Source organism: Anser anser, assembly GCF_964211835.1.
Source record: "Anser anser genome assembly, chromosome: Z".
In the NCBI taxonomy this organism is placed as follows: domain Eukaryota; kingdom Metazoa; phylum Chordata; class Aves; order Anseriformes; family Anatidae; genus Anser; species Anser anser.
Genome location: NC_139723.1, coordinates 57647331 through 57663825, shown reverse-complemented (window position 1 = coordinate 57663825; position 16495 = coordinate 57647331). Strand labels below are relative to the sequence as shown.

The 16495-nt window shown below is 40.9% G+C and overlaps 1 protein-coding gene across 6 annotated transcripts in view; it reads right to left on the bottom strand.

The window, feature by feature from the left end:
- Positions 1-9557, bottom strand: part of ERMP1 (endoplasmic reticulum metallopeptidase 1) — a 43554-nt gene extending 33997 nt beyond the window's left edge. For 4 of the 6 annotated variants that reach the window (XR_014577120.1, XR_014577121.1, XR_014577122.1 and 1 more), the window contains exons 1-6: positions 8397-8798; positions 7866-8167; positions 3988-4115; positions 3538-3643; positions 2503-2649; positions 895-987 (exon numbers count right to left, since the gene is read on the bottom strand). Coding sequence is in view for 2 of the 6 variants with exons in the window: in XM_083819007.1 (XP_083675133.1) it covers positions 895-987; positions 2503-2649; positions 3538-3643; positions 3988-4115; positions 7866-8167; positions 8397-8716 (1096 nt within the window). In the remaining 4 variants the exon portion in view is untranslated. Of the gene's footprint in view, positions 1-894; positions 988-2502; positions 2650-3537; positions 3644-3987; positions 4116-7865; positions 8168-8396; positions 8799-8846; positions 9050-9208 lie in introns of those variants that run through there. The other 2 variants (XM_083819008.1, XM_083819007.1) reach the window with 2 other exon arrangements.
- Between the last annotated feature and the right edge of the window lie 6938 nt (positions 9558-16495).

Below are 16495 nucleotides of genomic sequence, written 5' to 3'. Positions count from 1 at the left end.
AAACCACATGTTTTTTTTTTTGTTGTTTGTCTTTTTTTTTTTAAACTGTGAAATATTTACCAAGAAATGGTCTACCTAACCACTATGAGCAGTAAAATCCGCTTTCCAACAGGAATTTTGAGGAAAGTGTTATTTTTTGTCTTACAGCTGTGTTGGTGCAAATAAGCATTTAAAGCTCTTACTGATGCTGGACCACTAAGTGGACTTCTATTAGCTTAAAGAAGACAGTGGTCAAAAACCTGGAGCTGCTTAGGATTGTGTTAGTTTTTCTGAGAAACTTACTTAGGTAGAGTCTTACTGTAATTTTCTTTACTGAAATCTGTGAAATAACCTGTTACACATCCAATCTGTTAGTAGAAAATGAATGTTATTTGCCAACAATCCAGTCAGCATACAGCCATGTTAGGTCAATTGAGACTCATTCTGAAAGAAAAATCTCCACTGGCAAGTTGATCTCTATGCTATTTACTTAACCATAAGCCTCTCATGACGAACATTAATCAATAAGGGGAATTACCAAGAGAAAAGGAATGTCAAATGCTGAACAAGCAGGTATCAATGAATGTAAATTACACAAATGGCTAGATTATAACCTTAATTAGATTCCACAATTACGCTCAAATCAACATCATTGGATGGTGGTAAAGTTTACTTTTCAGAGCTCCTCAAACATATTCCCTATGTATTTTAAAGGCATGAGTTCGGTTAACATTGTTCTTACCAAGATGGTCAAGAAATTCTTAACATTATAAATTTATTGATGGTAGCCATACATCAAAATGAAGACAAAACTATGTAGTCCTTTTTTAAGACTTAGTAACTATTACTGAATTCTTGAAAGTAACAAGTGAGTCATTGAAACAAGTAAGTTATTGAAATCTTAGAAATACCAACCTGCTCTCTGAATGGAATCTGTTAAAATTCGGTCTGATGTGTCATATTTTGTATGATAAATATAGCCATTTTCAATAAAAGCCAGGTCTATTCCTACAGAAAGAGGAAAAGCATGAGAAATTATGTAAACCTAAAAACACAAAGCAAATGTGAAACACTCAAGATAAATTTCACGTAAATACTGGTCTACTTTGTAACACATGTACTTTCCTCATAAATGAGCAAAACAGTCCGCTTTATGGAAGCGGAACTAACCAGAATTCCACCTACTTTTAAAAAAAGGCAAATTAAAAATGTGTCCTTACTAATTTATTGATTACATGACATCCGTACTCAAATTTACGTCTCTTTACTGGAGATACACATAGAAATTCTTAGTCATGTCAGCTTCAGAAGAAACAACATGTTTGTTTTCCAAATATTTACTATTAAAACATCAGTAGGGATCCACTGTGAAAAACAATAAAAAGCAGTACTGTGGAACACTTTCTCAAAATGCCAGGTGTATTCTTTTTACTATGGATTTGTAAACAGCTTTTCAGATGGCCAGTCCAAAAGCTCTACAGATGACCAAATAATTTGTAAAGATAAAAAAGTATATATATATTCAGCACATCCAAAGCACGCACACGCTCAGTTGCATATGCAAAAAACTCCTGTCAGCAATCTGACTCCTCAAGATTTTGCACTGGTTTAACAAATCACACCCCAATTCTGCCAGTGGATAAAGTAGAACAAATTACTTTTCTAGCTCAATTATTTTTGTGAGTTTAGAAAAAGACGAGGTTAGTGAGAATTCATTTACCATTTATGATCCAGGTACAATTCCAAACAAGTAACAGAACAAATTGTAGAAAATTAGCTATTTTATTTTCAGGCTACAAATGTACTTCAGAACAGTTTAGAATAAGTTTTTCTCTGAGAACCAGTTCAGAAAGATCACTTTTCTTGGAAGTAACTCCAATGGCAACTCATGCCAGATAGTGAGGAACAGACATTTACTTTCTTTTTGAATTACGTTTGTTCAGGTATCATTCTGTGTTCCACATTTTTTCCACTGGCAATTCTCTGCAGAATGAATAAGACTCTATAAACCACACCGCAAAACCAAAAAAACTTTCCTTCACTGTCTTGTGCTTAATTATCCCCTGGCCTTCCACTCCCTCCTTCCCCCCCAAATAATGAAAATGCATTACTTACTAAGTCACTGTCTCAAACAAGCTGCTTTTGGTTTATTCATTAGATTTTTTTTCATTAGTTATTTAATTCCTGCAAGCAAGTTATTAGCACCATTACTAAAGTGTTTAAAAACAAAGTATTTAAGTGTACTGCTATTTCCTGGAGCATTTCCCTAATTTTTAGACTAATTTTCTACCATGTAGTTTCTTTCTGGAAAACAGCAGTCTCCGAAAACATTCTTAAAAACTACATGACACAGGAAAGCTGAAGGCTATTGCCTTAGGAAAAAGACAGGAAAGTTTGCTCCAAGACTACAACCCAAACCAAATTTGAGGACCTTCACATAGTGAACAACAGAACAGTAGTGAACAACAGAACAGTCTACTTGTTATATACTTAGGTAAATGGACATGCCTTCTGATAACATACCTGGAACATTACCAAAGTCCCTGTAGATCCGGAAGTCTGTATCTGCTGGGATAATACCACTCTGAAAGATTTCCTGTGCCACTACAGAGGCAAAAGGATGTTTGGCTGCAAATACATATGCCTGTACCAACCAAGGATTTTCAGGTCCTAATAAAAGATGAGCAGAAAGCTCAGAACAATTATTTTTTGAACTTCAATTACAATAACTTTATTGTAACAACAACAACAACAAAAAAAACACATAGGAACTCACTAGAGTTGTAATGCTGTTGCCCCACAAGGTGTACTAAGTTCATTTGTGTCAGTTGAAGCACTCGCATACTTGAGATAATCAGTCACACTTTGAGGGGAAAAACATTAATGCTTTGAGTGTTCAGTGGCAAGGTAGATACACCATCTACCGAAGACCAAGCAGAAACCACAGCCTTTAGCAGAATTTCCAGTTTATCATCAAAATTGGATGATAAATCCAATTAAACACAACATTCTTTATCACAGATAACAATTCTTTACTGAACAGTCTCTCCATCAAAGCATTCAATGCAAGTAAAAAATTAAGCAGCCGCACTAGTAGAAGGAAGTCTGCAGTCCAACTAGGATGGAGCAGAAGTTTAACAGCAGTGTATGTGGTAAGTTTTGCTGCTCTCCAAGCAGCAAATGGAGTTCTACTGCCAACATCTCTCTGCAAAGATTTTGGAAGAGCCATGTGAAAATTGAAAAAAAAAAGCATATGAAAGTATGAGTATGTAAGAGATAAAGAAATGTTTTTTCCTTATTACCTTGATGTAGGAGAGAAATAAAACTTCCTTAGTTCTGTTCTACACAGGTTTCCCATCTACAAGGGAACTTCTGCTGCAGTGCTTTACCCTACATGCATGTAAAGATGCAGAGCAACTTACTTGCTACGGAGGGTTGATAAAGAGGCATAGCAGTTCTATCTTTTGTTTGAGAGCGACTTTCAATACTCTTTCACGTCTACGTTGCTCATGATCAAATTATCACAGTGTAGAAACTGGACACAATACGTGCTCCTACCTGTTTGAAAAACAAGTTCTTTTCCTCCTACACCTGCTGCCTCCAGGTTAATAAAAGCTCTAATTGACTTGGCCCACTCATGTTGTGTAATGAAGCCGTGACTAGCCTTGACGAGAAACAAAGAAAATACAGGTCAAATCTTTTCCATACCAATCTAAGAGTTATTTTCCATCATGTATGATTATAAATCAAGGTTAGACAAGGCAGCCAGATCACTCACAGCACAAACAAAACAGAACATCAAAGTATTCTAATTAAATTAACATAGAAAACAGTCTTAATCTATTTTTCCCTTTTATAGAAAATGTATTTTTCTCAGAATGTTAACACTGGCATTTAACTAATACAGCAACAGATTAAATAAATGCCATACCTGCAGTTACTCTTTCTTTTGACAGAGTCTTAATTAACAGCTTTGACACACATTTTATAATTCTGGTATATTCTTACCTGCAAAATATTTTCTTCTGCTCCATTAAACAGGAATATGACAGCATGCTGCAAGGGTTCTGATGATTTTGAGAGAGTGTAAAGTATTTCAAGCATCACTGAGCAGCTAACAGCATCATCACTGGCACCTAAAAACAACCAGCAGAACAGCATGGTTTACAACAAATGCACAGAATTGCAACTAACACCTGAGGAGAAAAAAAAAAAAAAAGCTTTGTGTCCTCTCAATCATTTAATCTAACCGTGGCATGATTACGTCAAACTTTAGCATATTTTCTGCTACAGCCTGTACCTGGTGCTTATGCTAGGTAGAAGCAATGTGGAAAGAAAACTAATGTTCAAAAGATGAACAAGTGATGTACAGGGTATCAAATTCAGTACTACCCTTCACAAAAACTAGGCTAAGTGCTAAACAGAAAAATAGATAATGATCACTTTGCTTAAGATCAGTATGAATAAACAAGGACATAACTTTCACTTACAGCATACTCCAGTTACAAAAATTGAACATTCCCACACTACTCACAAAAAGGAATTCTACGCTGCTACAATGCAGTTCAGTAACTGGACAAATCCTCCAAGTAACGTAAGGACAAGATCGCAAATTAAAGCATATATCAGAATTCACACCTTTAAAACATTCTTAAAGTGAAAGTATACATTGCAATGCAGTAGTTTCATGATCGGATGCTGTCTGCCACCTTTCTGGTTTCTTTGTAGAAAGACCTTTTTTGCTTTGACCTCAGTGGTTTGTTCACATTCCTCATCCAACACTACCCTAGACTTGCACCCAGTTCCTCACACCTCCCCCAACACACCGCCCACCAGTTTTTCATCGTGATTAAGTATCCATCTTTTAGCCTAGGTCTCCCTTGCCCCATTTCCCTCACTCTGGTGCAAGCCATAGCATACCCCTACCCCACTCCAACCAATCAAACTTGGGAGCAAACAGAGAACTTAACATCATTCCTGTTGGCCTGGGCTGCATACGTAACGCCAGTTTGCACTGAGATGATGACTACGGTTTGTTCAGCATTATTTGCCACAGTACATTCCAGCATGATATTAGGAAGGCTCATTAGCTGCTGAAACTGTTTAAGGTATATATAAAAAAGTAGCTTTTCTGGAGCTCATAACCTGGAGAAAGACATTTGCCCCTTCCAAAAAACAAGTGAGTATTCCTGATATAAACACAAACCTCAATCAAAATTTCAGCCTTAGTCTATTATATATATGTACTTTAGAATAAACAAACACGTACACAAAGAAAATGTTTCCAATACACTGTTCTTTAATCTAGTTCTCAGAATACTTCATTCTGCCAAAGGCTTTCCAAAAAGCTCCAAAAAAATGTTGGATTTAAACCCCTCATTATATTACTCCCAAAGTTTATCTGTAGCCTACTCTTAGCCTCACCAAGTTCTTCTTTATCTAACTGGTACTGTGATGAGAACTCAACAAGGAAGTGATAAGCCTTGCTGAAAAGTAATCACTTGTCTACCTTACTGTGAAGCTAGGAAAAGTAAAGGACTTACTGGTTTCAAAATACACACACACGCTTACATCAGACTGAAGCAGCTCCATAGTCATACTTAAAACAGATTTTATGGAAAATATCAGTAATACAAAAAACCCATGCCACAAGCTACATCTATACCAATACTTGCAAGGGTGTTTCCACCTCCAGGTTTATTAGAGAAGAATCAAATAGTACTAATTTCCATTTAGATGGCCTATCAGAACAAGAGAAATGTGTTAGGAGCTTATAGCTTACATGTTTCCTTCACAAGCTTTTTTCCTCACCTGCTTCTTTAGCTAAAAAGAGACAAAAGCTTTCTAACATTGAAGCTCAGATAGTTTACTGAGCTATCTTTACTCCTTTTTTTTGTTTGTTGTTTAAACTGTTTCCCTAATACTGCACTGTGCTGTACTATTAGCAGAAGTGAAAAGTATTTGCCTTGCTTGCCAAGAAACAAGTACACAGGAACATCAGTTCAAGGTAACAAAGATAATTTAAATGTCTGAATACCAAAATACTTGGTAACACTTTAAAACAATTGGGGGATAAGTTTGTGAATACTAACGCCCAAACTAATGTAAGGGTGTGAATACTAACACCCAAAGGAAACAAAAAATTTTATACAGACTTGATATCTATTCCATCAGCACACAATTGGGCTCATTGGCCATTAATCATGCCAGGAAAGCACATCTATAAGCATCAACATCAGATTATCTATTTCTATCTGATTTGTCATGTATACTACTCATTGAAGTATCAATGAGTCATACTGATTCTGGTTAAACTACACATATTTAGTAATTAAAAAAAAAAGCTGTAAGCAAAGAACTTATAGAAATACAGGAGAATAGAAAACAAAATAGAAATAGAAAACAAAAGGTTCTTGCTTATACTATATAAAAGTTTTACTGAAGGAAAATGAAAGAGCATTTCCTCACTGCTGTGGTAAGGGGCTGCTTTTGGTTGAGGGCAAGCACACAGGTTGTTTTCTATCTCCTCCACATATTCTGTACAACCCAATACTATACAAATCACTAATATTCTGGCATTTCTGTGCAAGACTACTGAAATATTTCATTGCCTGAACGAAAGTAATTGATGGATTTATAACCCTGTGCAACAACCCAAAGAAACAGACATGCCACTTATACAAGGCATCAATCTGAAAACAGTTTTCATTCATCATTACATTACACTTGTGAAGTATTCTTTAAGTCTAGGTAGTCATATTTAGACCGTAAGTGCAGTAATTACCACCAATGCAGTTCCTGAATCACAGTGAATGTGTAACAATCACACAGTTGTTATACTTAATTGGAACTCCATCTTGCCTAAACATGACCGGAGGAGAAAGAGAAGTCCTGTATACTACTTGTTAACAGAAAAAAGGCACAAAGAGTATAGCAAATGTTGTTTCTCTAACACTCAACTCATTAATTCTCAAGTTTTCTCCTTAACAGTGATTACTTTTGTGTGCTAAAGACCAGAAAGTTTGCCTTCCAAAATAAAAATGCAGTGCAGGCTGTAAATGAAAAATCATAAGTAAAAACAGCACTGTCAGTGACTGAAACCTATACATATTTTTCAGCTGCAATAATTGGCATATACCTGTGGCTATGAGTTACAACAAATGTTTTTGTGTGGTTTCCAGTTCCATACCTTCCTGGCAATGTTAAACCATGTATTTACCAAGCTGTTTACACCCATGTTGCAATAATTATTTACCATGATTAGATTTATAAAAATGCAGTAGGACAAGAACGAGAAAACACACAACAATGAAAGTAGCAGTGAGAAGCATACATATCAACTTAACTTTTGACCACAGCAGTGATTTTTTAGTCAGAAGCTTTGAATGCAGAAAATGTATAACATAAGGGTACAAAAATAAAAATCTGAGATAAGTGTGATACCAGCTGACACAGGAAAAAGGAGAATATAATAGATTGGTTAGTGGGGGTCGGAACTGTCCTCAGCACAAAGTATCCTATTAAAGGAAAGGCAGGTTTAATCAGTACAGAAGTACGGAAAGACCTGAACAACAGGCAGCAGGAGCACAGGCCTAGAAAATGAACTACAAAAAAAGGTAGATTTAACCGAACTTCCTAGAAATCCAAACATAACATCTGCAGTTTGAAGCCTACCAGAAAACAAGAGTTAAAACCTGAAACATGCTGACTTAACAGGACCAACCTGCCATTCTAAATACTGAATTTTACTGAAATCAAGCACAGAGTAATTGACACACAGAGTGTCCTAGCATGTGGCTATGACAGCACTTGGTATAAGACAACACTGAGCCAAGCTCAGTGGCTCACGTAACACAGAGGAATGGAAAAGGAGCATGTGGACCTACCTGGGGTATTCGGTACGGAATCAAAGTGACAATTGGATAAGACTGCATGCTCAGCTCCGTTTCGGGGTTCCAGCTTCACTACCACATTGGTTATGTTTGCATAGTAACTAGTAAAGCCTCCTAAAAAGTCAATGCTGAAGGAGCCTGTCGGTCTCTGTACGTCTACCGTTATCTTGTGAGCATCTGTGCTTTCAGTTTCTATTGCCCTAATTTGTTCTAGGAGGTAGTTAACTGCAAGAACTTCATTCTCTGGACTTCCAACAGTCCTGGGCCCAATCGCCGTTATGTTGTCGAGATATCCCCTGTAAGAGAGAAATTACACATTCAGAGCCAACGCATTTGATACTCAGTGCACAGCTTACCTAAAACTTTAAACATTTTTGTACATCTTCAAGGCTCGCAACAAGCAGAAAGGGCTAAAGATGCCAATTACGCCCAACTACGCCTCCACAGCGTGGACCCACAGAGAAACAAGAACCCCTGGCCCGGTCCCTGGGGGTGTCCCGGCCCCGGGGGTGTCCCGGCCGGTACCTGGCGCGGTGCGCGCTGAAGTGCGGGTGCCCGCCGCGCGGCGGGCGGCTCAGCAGGTGCCGGTGCGCGACGTGCGCCAGGCCCCGCAGCGCCAGCAGGTACAGCAGCACCAGCGCCGCCGCCCGCCGCTCCGACAGCGCCTGCGGCCGCCGCCGCGACCCGTCCCGAGTCTTCCCCGGCGGGGCGGCGGCGCCGTCGCCGCCGGCCTCTCGCGGCGGTGCCGGAGGGCGCCGGTCGCGATCGCGGTCCCGGTCGCGATCGCGCTCCCCGCCGGCCGCACGGAGCCGCCGCACCGCCGCCGCCGCCGCGCTCCGCTCCATGGCCCCGCGCGCTCGCTGCGGTACGGGAGAGGCCGAGGGTCAAAAAGCGCGGCGGCACCCCAACGCCCGCCCCGACCGGCGCCGGGGGAGGGCGGCCGGGACACGGAGCCACGGGCCGGGAGGGACTCACGTGGGGGGCGGAGCGCGCGGCGCCCACCCTCCGCGGGGAGGAGCGGAGGCTCCCGGCAGGGGACGGGCCGCTGGGGCCGTTATGTCGGCGGCGGCGGGCGGTCGCTGAGCTCCTCGCCCAGGCACCGGCTTCTGAGGTGGTGTCCGTCCCGTAGCGGTGGGGCCGGCTGTCCCAGGCGGGGGTGGAGGCGGAGCTGTGGAAGTCTTGCATTACAAGCATTAAAAAAAAAAATTAAATCAATAAAATCATTGAGAACAATAAAAACACTAAGAACAATAACAACATTAAGAACAGCGACGGTAAAACCGGGACGCGAGGGGAGGCTCGGTCCCCACACGCGCGGGCTCGGTCCCCTCACGAACCGGTGAGGGGCGGCGCCACGAAGCCTTGCTGCGCGTCGCTTTGTCCCTCAGTGTGTTACTAACTGACTGCATGCTGTGGCCCTGGCACCGCACTGCTCGGAGCCCGGGGTGAAATGACACGGTCTTCTGTCAGGTTTTCCGTGAAACGCCGAGGGATGAGCACCTGTGGGGAGCGGTCCGCCGTGCCCCGCTCCGAGCCGTGAAACAGCGGGCGGATGGCCGTTTTTTTCAGTCATAGCCTCGTAGCCCCTCACCTGGCTGGCACTAAAGGGAAAGATGTGTCTCTTGTGCCGTGTGGTGCGCTCAGGAAGCAGAGCACGGCTGTTTGGGTGTACAGATAAACTCTGAGCATTGCTGTCTTCTGCGCTGCCTCCTCGCTGCTGCGTGGAGGGAGCTTCCTAGCAGTAGTGATACCCTTCGGGACAAAAAAAAAAAAAAAAGGTCTGAGGGAGTGGTGCATTAAAATGTGATGACTATGCTCTTTGCTGTCTTCAGGTGCTTTTGTAAATTTCCATATTCTGGTTTACTGAGCTTTCTCCTTCGCTTCATTGCAAATTCATCAAGGACAAGGATATTGCTTACAACCCTAGATTGTTACTACATTTGAGACCCAGTAATATAGTTCTGGGCCGAGAGGTTTGATTTCTGTTTTGTTCAGTTTTTTTGTTCAGTTTTTCTTCCTGCTTCATTTTTTTCACTTATCTTGCTACCTCTCTCTTCACAACTAGACGTGATGAGGAAAAACAAACACCCAAACTTGGCTCTCAGAAGAAGATTTTACACTAGAAACAGCTCTACTCTGAAAAGTTCCAATGTAAATGTTTTCTCAAGCACGCAAGTGTGTAATCAGTCCAGGGAAATGCTTGCAACACAAATATTCAAGCTGCCCTTTGAAAATGTCATCTTAATAACCTGCATGATGATAAGATACTAATATAAAGAAAAAGATGTGATGTTAAAGAAAGATGTGGCCAGGTATTCAGTGTAGATCTGCACTTCTCATTTGAAATTCTTAATTAAGTCCTAAATCTGTTTAGAGAAATCAGACAAGGAATTAAGTATGGACTTTCATCTTGTATTTTCATTTCATGTAAAATACCATCAGTGCTAAAGCACGGGGGGCCACCAGTCCTGAAAAACTCACCTAGGCAGCTTTATGCAGGGACTGTTCTTCTCCAGGAACAACTGTTGCTGAATCTCAATTTGACTGTGTTAGAACAGGCTCTGCATTCTTGATTTCAGGGGTAATGCACACTGTGAGAAAACAGCAGCTAAGCATTATTCATTCATTTTGTTTCTATGTATATTTCAGGATTAGAGCTGTAAAAGAACTTCGTTCTTTCCCCAGTGGTCATTTTTTGTTTCATTGTTTGGGCAACATCTGGATGTTGAGAACCCTCAGTTAAGAAGCAGACCGGACTCTACCGACTTTAGTGACAGTCACACTCCCCAGATACATAACATTTTTTAATGCTCCATCAATGCAAAATTCAGAAGTAATTTTATCATTTAGATTGGAAAGTCTTCTGATAGTTGGAGTGGTGACAGCCCTTTTATGATCTGTTCTGAGCACAGCATTTGGGAGGGCAGTGTGCAATATGAATTAAGCTGGAAGTATAGTGCATACACGTTTTGACATGAATGAAGCGTCAGAGTCAAATACATCAACAAATATAGTGCCTGTCATTGCTCTGTTAGTCTGGAATGACCGATTTAAGATAATTGGATCTAATTTCCAAACGAATGATTCAGCATATATTCAGTTTGATTTTATGTCAAGAAGACTGATGCTTAACCTAGTTCTTGTAAATGACACTGCTTCATTTTCTCACCTCAAAACAGAGGGAAATCCCTTGTTCACTGGGCATGACTTATAAGCTAAAAAGGCAGATTTTTTTTTTCTGCTTACAAGCAGAAAAATTAAAAACCCAGTATCTCATCTGCAGGGACTTAGAGCCTGCTTTGTTTTCTAACTTGCAAAACCAAGTTAGACAGTAGCAGGATTACTTTTTCTTCTGAACAAATAAATACAAATGCAAATGTTTTATAGGTTAAGGCCATAATCACCTATTTAGGGAAAAGAGATCGAGAACACTGTCCTCAGAAAAGCATTTACTATTGACTAAAAATAAGCAATGATGAACCATACATCAAATAATTGGTAAATTGTTCCCATAATCAGACATCCTCCTCATTAAAGTGTGACTTATTTGTATCACTAATCTCTTAGCTTCAATTTTCCATCCATTGGATGTTTGACTGATAAATTGAAAATCCCTTTGTTACAAGATTTTTGATCTTGTATGTATGTGTATGTATTAGCACATCACAATGAAGCGTCCTTCTACACTTCTCTTCAATCTGTTACTTTTCCAGTTCTTCCATCCTCCTAAGTGTTGTCTGGCTATTTTCAATTTTTCATTAACTTTCCTGCATTGATGAACCAAGAGTAGAAGTGATATTCCAGCACCTGCACCTGTGTCAAATATAAAGGTAAAATCATCATTCTGCAGGGAGGCAGAGCTGTTTGTTTGCTTTAACATGGGCACACGGTCATGGAGTCAAAATGTTGATTCTGTCCAGCTGGCTTGGGAATCTGCTTCTGTCACAGCAGCATATACCAGTCAGCCACTCAGTGTTACATGGCTTGACAGACAGGATCCCCCAGATCAGATTTGAGTGAAAATGGAACTCAGCAGGAAGCAGGGAATCCCACAGAGAGGAGAAACTAGATCTAACATCCCGAGTTTACAAGGACTATGATGTCAGCCCTTCCCAGTGAGAGCTGTGGGTTTGGAAAAATCTTACTTCCCTGTGCTGCAGCCAGCGTTGGACCACTGCTGATCTCACACAGTGTCTCTGCCCACATATGATAGAGCTAGCTCTTCTCTCCTCCACCACACCTCAGGCATTGGATCTATCCTCTTTTTGATCATATACATCCATTAGTTACATTACTCATATAGCCACAGTGCTGTAGCTGGAAGCTCATACGGGATCAATTTTCTACCATGGCTTCAAGTTTTTTGGTCATTACCTCCTGCTGTTCAATCCCCATCCCTAAACTATGGCCTGCCTCTGTCTCTGTGTACTGTAATCTTGAAAATGCTCATCTGGGAAACTCAGTAAACATTTAGCATTGCACTCAATTGATAAGTGGTCTTCTTCTGTACCTATCCTAGTCTTGAAACCAGAAATAATATTGTAAAAATCTACATTAGTGATAGTACAGGGCAGTCCTGTGTAGCCTGTATTGAATTATAGAATCATAGAATTACCTAGGTTGGAAAAGACCTTCCAGATCATCAGGTCCAACTGCCAACCTGATCTACCATGTCCCATCACTAAACCATGTCCCTAAGCACCACATCCACACATCTCTTAAATACCTTCAGGGATGGGGACTCCACCACTGCCCTGGGCAGCCCATTCCAAAGCTTGACCTCCATATCTGTGAAGAAATTCTTCCTAAAGTCCAGTCTAAACCTCCAGTGGCACAACCTGAGACCATTTACTTTCATCCTACCACTTCTTACCTGAGAAAAGCAACTAACACCCTCTATACCACAAGCACCATTCAGGTAGCTGTAGAGAGAAATGAGGTCTCCCCTCAGCCTCTTCTCCAGACTAGACAACCCCCGTTTCCTCAGGTGATCCTCACATATCTTGTTCTTTAGTCCCTTCACCAGCTTTGTTGCTCTCCTTTGCACCCACTCAAACAACTCAGTGTCCCTCTTGTGAGGAGCCCCAGTCCGAATGCAATATTCAAGGTGCGGTCTCACCAGTGCCACATACAAGGGGACAATCCCTTCCCTAGTCCTGCTGGCCACATCATTTCTGATGCAGGCCAGGATGCCATTGGCCTTCTTGGCCACCTGGGCACCCTGCTGGCTCATGTTCAGCCACCTGTCAACCAGCACCTCCAGGTCCTCTTCTGCTGGGCAACTTCCCAGCCACTCTTCCCCCAGCCTGTACCACTGCATGGGGTTGTGACCCAAGTGCAGGACCTGGCACTGAGCTCTGTTGAATGCTGTGTGACTGGACTCAGCCCATCAGTCTAGGGCTGAACTCCATCTGCAACCACTCTTTGAGCCCAGCCATCCAGCCAGTTCTTCACCCAGCGAACTGTACACCTGTCCAAGCCATGAGCAGCCAGTTTCTCCAGGAGAATGCCATGGGAACCAGTGTCAAACACTTCACTAAGATCCAGGTAGACAACAACCACCGCCTTTCCCTCACCTACTGAGGCAATCACCTTATCATAGAAGGAGATCAGGTTAGTCAGGGAGGACCTGCCCTTCATGCCCATGCTGGAAATTTCATACCACTCAGTTATCTTGTGTGTGCTGTGTGATGGCACTCGAGATGATCTGCTCCATAACCTTCCCTGGTGCCAAGGTCAGGGAAGACAGGCCTGTAATTCCTTGGATCCTCCTTCCTGCCCTTCTTGTAGACTGGAGTCACATTTGCTAACCTCTGGTCAACTGGGACCTCCCCAGTTAGCCAGAACTGCTGGTAAATTTTTGAACTCAGATGTTCTTCACTTTAAGAAGTCTTCTTCAGAGGCACACTTCATGCCATCAAGGAAGTCTGCATTTCTTCTTCTTAGTCTTTATTGTCTCACTGTATCACACAGCTCCACATCTAGTCCATAGATGGCGTTGAGTATGGCAGTGTAGTTTAAGAAGATGAGCCTGTATCCCTTGATGTTTGTGGTCTCAGCTGAATCCGTGTAAAAATCTTTCCCAGACATCACCCAGAGGTCATTCAGAGCTCATTTAACTAAATATGTCCATCTCTTTCCCAAGATATGAGAACAGCAGATGCTTCATTAACCCCCGAGACACCCCCAGGAACTGGGCATTTCTACAATCATCCTGTACTTTGAAGAGATGAATCCATGTCACACATTTCAGCAACTACAAGTAGAAGAACCATCCATAGCTTCCAGACTGATAGGGCACAGGTGGATTGTTGTTTGCATTAGCACTGTACCTAGCCATTTTGTTTTGATAGACTTAAATAGTGTTTTCCCTCTTGTGTAAAGATACATATTTTCTGTGCTCCATCTCCCCCTTACTCTGTTATTTTGTAATGGGAGCTGTAATCATAACCAATAATTAGAGAAAATGAACTGATTATTGCTTGTCAAAAACCCAAACAACCTTTCTTCAGATAGACATATACTCCCTTCATAACCTGTTACGGCTCTATGTCACTCTGTGAGTAGGATACTCTTTAATTCAGGCTCAGCATTCCCTTTGTTACTGAAGGGAGGCAAGGGCTTTGGAGGAGAATGGCTGGAGGAGAGGGGGCGGGGGCAGGGAAATAGTGTTGACATCTCTGCTTGATTTCAGGACAGAAGGCTTCTTCTTTTGCTCCCAGCCTGGAAAGGTTCAATTTTAAGCTAATGATCATTTGATAAGCTAAGCAACCTGCTCTGGGTGTCCCTTCTTGAGCAGAGGTTTTGGAAAAGATGGCCTCCAGAGGTCCCTTCCAACATCAACCATTCTATGAAACTGTGATTCTGTGAAGTTGATAATAGGATAACCTGAACACATTCTAAATACAAGTATTTTTTTCTTCCAGTATCTATTAAGTATCTCACCTTCTTGTACAGTCTGACAGCTTCTATCAAGCCCTGTTCACTCAATAGCTTGATTGCTGCCTCTTTCTGCTGTTCACCTCTCCAACAATCTCATTGCCAGCAACCCTATCTACACAAGAAAACAAGCACAGAAATTGCCACCTTCATCCATCAACCTAACAACATTATGCAACTAAATCACCTCCCTGGTTCTCCTTCAGTCACGTCAAGATTTATCTCATTTTTTTCCTTCAAGGCTTCAGGCCACTCCATGATCACCTATATTTCTTACCCAGTTTGGTTTTGCATCCCACGTAGCTGTTTTTGTCAGCAATGTCAGTCTATTTATTTATTCCATAATAGTCTCCTAATCCTTTCCCATGCTAACATCTCCCTACACACAGTCCTCAGACAATTCATATTCAGGCTACTCATACTGCATCAGCAATCACTTAACACCACAAACCAAAGGCAAAGGCTTTTTGATTCAATCATTTCGATAAACATTGTGTTTAGTTGAGAAATCATGTGGCCTTGCAATATTTTATCTTGGCTTGCTGTCTGTTTATGTAATGCTCTCATAAAGGTTTTGGCCAGGAAAAAAAAAAAAAAGACTGGGTGCATGGTAAGAGCTGGTAGTTAGAGTTGGAGGGATGAGCATGATCATCACCAAGGGCTGCTGAACGTAGGAAACATGTTTTCATAAGCTGTCAGCCCTTCCATCTGAGAACAGCTGACTGTTAGGAGACTTTGCCAGACTCTGTGTATCTCTGTGTATTTATAGCAAGATGGCCTTTTAAGTTTGTCCAGTTTATTTAAATAAGAACTACAATTTGGAGACTTGTTTACCTCATCTCTCATTTACTACAATAATAATAATAATAATAAAAAAGACAATAAAAAAGACAGAAAGGTATGTTCTATCCTCTATGAAAGCAGCCCTGTTCCAACAGAGAAATTAATGAAGAATTTTTCTGATGGTGAAAGGGATTAAATATCTTTGAAATCGACGGAACGGCAACCATTTACAGCAGCAAAGCCATTAAGCCACTTATCTCAGTTTCCAGATTAGAAGGAAAAATTTGTTTTGAAAGGCACATATGATTAAATCATTGCTAATTTTGTTCTACAGGTCTAATGGTAAAAATCAAGACACCAGCTAGCTCCTGAATGGTTAAATAACTCTCTGTGACTTCATTGGGCAGAATTTAATCATAATCTCTTCTGATCATGAATCACCATTATTTCCTGAAGTACAGATGTTCCAGGCAGTTTCTCATTTCACTTCACACCAAATACTTTGTGTAGAAGTCTACCTATGAACATATTTTGTGCTTACTCAAGCACTTTAAGTGTAAACTAGTACTCAGACTTAGTGAAATCTGAGCTGACAAACCAGATCTGTACAGAAGAGAATCTTCTTTCCACCTGGAATAAAGGTGTTTTCTTCAATATTTGAATGGAAACCTGAAAGCTCTCTTAGAGTATTATTACATTCTTAAATTCTAAACAAGAAAAAGTGTAAACATTATTTATACAACTGGAGTCTATTTTTTTTTTCTTATTTCTTAAGGGGAAATAAGGGTGGCTTAGATTTTATGTTGGAATTTAAAAAAAAAAAAAAGAGGAAAAAGAGGAAAAATAGGCGATTAGGGGGAAGTACTTTACAAAGCTGCACATGTAGTATAAACATTCCATAT